The sequence below is a fragment of the Melozone crissalis genome, unplaced genomic scaffold (genome assembly GCF_028551555.1).
Source record: "Melozone crissalis strain CALT ecotype California unplaced genomic scaffold, PUWL_Pcris_2 ptg000027l_1, whole genome shotgun sequence".
NCBI lineage: Eukaryota > Metazoa > Chordata > Aves > Passeriformes > Passerellidae > Melozone > Melozone crissalis.
In genome coordinates, this window is record NW_026535805.1 from 60,709,894 (window position 1) to 60,713,674 (window position 3,781).

General features: G+C 41.8%; 1 protein-coding gene across 1 annotated transcript; it reads right to left on the bottom strand.

Annotated features, from left to right (window-relative positions):
- Positions 1-667: 667 nt before the first annotated feature.
- CUNH2orf50 (chromosome unknown C2orf50 homolog) lies at positions 668-3,219 on the bottom strand. The gene is given in 6 exon segments (XM_054279047.1): positions 668-723; positions 726-855; positions 1,471-1,510; positions 2,937-2,975; positions 2,977-3,075; positions 3,077-3,219. Coding segments are annotated over 6 exon segments (507 nt in total).
- Between the last annotated feature and the right edge of the window lie 562 nt (positions 3,220-3,781).

Genomic DNA, 3,781 nt, shown 5'->3' on the forward strand with positions numbered 1-3,781 from the left:
AGGGACTGAACCTGTTAAATTCAAGGTTGACAATCCTGAGGGTGTAAGACAGGTTGCTGAGCCAACACGCCTTCAGAGCAAAATGTGAAAGCCTGCTTCCTTGTCAATGAGTTTCCATGTGTTAAACCAGGAAAAAAAGCATAAGGGAAAGGAATTGGAGAGCAGCAAATCCACAGAAACAAAAATGCAAACTAGTGTGAAAAATATTTGGTCTCCCTCCCTCAGCAGGGAGTGGTGAAAAGCACAGAGCATGTCTCACGTGCCTAAGTATTATTCTTTAGAGCAAGTTTAAGCATGCAGATGACAGAAGCTGATGAATCCTTGTCTAACTACATGAAATGAAACAAGCTCCTGTATTTTTGACATGCTGGCTTCCAGAACTAAAAGTGTTTTTTATGTCGTGACTCATCTGAGCAGACCTCTATTGTTTGTTTTCAGGAGATAAAATTCAGGAAGAAATGGTCTTTTGTCTGTAACCTCATTCTTTCAGATGTTAGTGGCATCCTTACTGCATGGGAGCATGGATGAGATCTGTAGTGCTGTCTGCATATGGCACACATAGTCACCCAAACTATGAAGAGGACCCTCTGTTATGGCATTGTTGGACCAGATCTGTTTTTACCCTTGAAAGAACTTGCTTTGTTGCTGTTGTATTGTTACTGAAGCACTAAGAAAGCTGGAGCTCACCCTCAAGTTTCCTCTCTCACGCAGCACTGCTGAAGAATTTCTATTTACCAGAGCCCTGCCAAGCTCAGTATTCATTTGGCTGCCAGTAGTTCGGTTGGTTGAGTTGGGAACTTTGCTTGGGAACACAGACATACAATTTGGCAGTGGCTTCTGCTCCTTTCTCTTACCCTGGATAAAACAAAGACCATAATAAGTTTTCAAAATTGAAAGAATTGCTTCTTACAAAAGTACAACTTACTGAAATAATTTGTAATATCAGCACTTCTGCTTTCGAAATTAGAATTTAAATGTACTTAAATATATCATACTGAATGTACATGAAAGTGTTGTAGAAATAAAGCAAAACAATTGGGAGGGTTTTATGCCCTGTTGTCTTATGATAGGATAACTGAGGGAAATGAATAATTTTAAAATGTGTTGCATAAAATGTTATCTGGGACAGAAGTTACCCTGCTCTAGAACGGTTGTGATGTGGGAGGTTTTTTCTTTTATTTTTAGTAAGTGGTTTGGGTTTCAGCAGATGATTATCTTACAAATTTGCTCCTAGGAAGTTGATTCTTCCAGCACCTGTCTTTTTGCCAAGTTGTTAACATTAAAACAGACTGAACACCCATAGGTAGCAGAGAAAAACATTTCAGCTCTTTTATTTTTCCTAAAGATTATAGTAGTAAAGAATTTGCCAATAATGCCTAGGTATGCTTCAAGTTGAAATATTAGCATAGCTCCAATTGATGAAAACTGAAAAGAGCATGGGGACAGTTAAATGTCTGTTCAAAACTCAACATTTGGTTAAGGATCCTTTAGGAAACTCCATATCTGGTGCCTTGGAATAGAAGTAAAAAATACAGTGTAAAATTTTTTATCTTTAAATAAATTGGTTCATGCTCATCATAATTGAATGCCTGTTTAACTGCTTAGTTTGACATGTACAGCCCAGCTCTTATACCTGCAGATTCCTTGTACTAAAAGCTGTCTTTTTGGGGATGGAGCCCAGGGTTTTCTTTTCATACCTTTCTCCATCACTGTTTTTGGGACAGGAATGTGGAACTTAAGGACAGTCCCCTGCAGGCTATAGGGTATGTCGTTTGATGAATCCATCTTTAGGCATCTTGTTCTTCACAAGCCTGTCCTACCCTTTTGCAAGAGTTTCTGTCTTCATAGCTAAAACTGGAAAGCAGAACATGCATCAGCTGTATGATGTGTTACATTACACATGAAAGTGAGTTTGCACCAATATTCATGACTGTCAACCCCAGGGACAGGCACAGAGTCCTTCCTGCTGCCTTAGCTGGGGAATGAGTATGGAACAGGCTGAGCCTGTTGTGCAAGAGTCTGAGTGTCCCAGCAGAACTGGGAAAGAGTAACATTGCCCTGGCTTTGCATGCGTCACAGTCCTGGCATCAGCCTGTTCCTCAAGTAAACAGAGCCAGGCAAGACTGCAAACTGCAAATTTCTCTGGGGAAATCAGGGCTGGGATCTCTATCTCCTTTGGAAGGCTGAAGAGGGTGAAGGTTTTCGGGTGGTTTCATTTCCCATTTTAGAAAATCCCAAGAGTGATACTCTTTTTCTTCCCTTTCCTTTAGCTTGGTCAGTGTGCAGCTGGAAATGGAGCTGAATTTAATTTTACCAAGAATATTCTTCTAATAGACATGATGATGTATACTGAAGTATAAACATAAACACTTACTCAAGATATGTGGCAGAGACAGGATCTCAATTTCGGGTTCCTTTGGGTCACTGGTGTGTGCACAGCCAAAGCTTAGGCTGTACGTGTGCAGCAGTCTGCTGAAATACCATAACAATGGGGCAAGTTCACTAGATTTACAGACTGGGAATACAAAATTGTATTTTGGCAGAACACTCTGTTCAGCTTCCATTTCAGCCATTTCCAAGAGTACGAGAAGAGGTGATAATATCACTGTGTCTGCAATAAATTATAAAGCTTGGCACTTTTATGTCTTCATTGTGGAAATCTCTAAAAGCTAAAAGATACTTAGCATGCAGTTCTTTGCATCGATTTTCAGCTTAAGCCCAGCATGCTGGAGATATTAGGACAGATTTTGTCCAGTGAAGGAGAGCGGGATAATGTAACCCTAGAAAGGAAGGTATTAGGATCTGATCCAAAGTCCCTGCAGCAGCAAATTTTGTTTGATAGTGTTGGCTTTGGATCAAGCCCTAATCCTGTCAGGGACTATCAGGACCATTGTCAAGACAAGTCAAAGAGGCATGAACTGGAACAAGTGACTTACCAGATTCTCCTTCCTCTCTGTTCAGCCTCCACAGACTCTCCAGATCTTATCCTGTTGTACCTGGTCTACCTGCTTGTCTGCCCAGGCCCAGTGGCCACTTGTGCAGTGGTTGCCAGTTCTGCTCAGCTGGGTGCTGCTAGGACACAGAAGGAGCTGGGGCTGGTTGCCCCAGAGGTGTGGTTCCTGTTTGCTGAGACCTAACCAAAGTATTTCTCCTGATTCCAGAACCCCTTTCCAGCTTGTCCATTTTGAGACTCACCATATACCAAGCCTTTTGAGCCATATTGTGACTTCTCAGAAAGTGAAACCTATTCTTGTTTGCACTTTCAAAGTTCCTTTTCTCCTGACATTTTCTTTCAGCTGCTGCTTTGGAGTGCTTTCAGAAAAGAACATGCACAGCAGCACTGACAGGCAGTGCTCAGCACTGGTTTACTTCCCTCTTATTTAATGCTCCTTTCCTACTGCTTTATGTTGCATCATTGCTTGAGTGCTGTCGGGGTCTTCTTGGTAACAGCAGCTTCATAAGTGACTGTAATTGGAAGCAATTAGATCTCCAGATGTAGCCAGCAAACTCTTAGCTTGCAAGGTGATTACAGTGACTGCAGCTGAGATCAGCCTCTATTCAAAATCCTCAGAACAATAAAGTCTGGTTTAATAGCAAAGGGTGCTGTGGAGATTGCTGCTGAGTAGTCAGGAGGACTTTTGTTGTGGTTATGTAGCAGAAGCAAAAGCTCCTGAAAGCTGCTGGTTTCCCTGTGTGTTTACTGTCTCTATTGGAAACGTCTGACTTGTGAATATATACCAGAAGAGGAGCAGGGACCCAGTGTGACAGCTGCTGGGGCCTT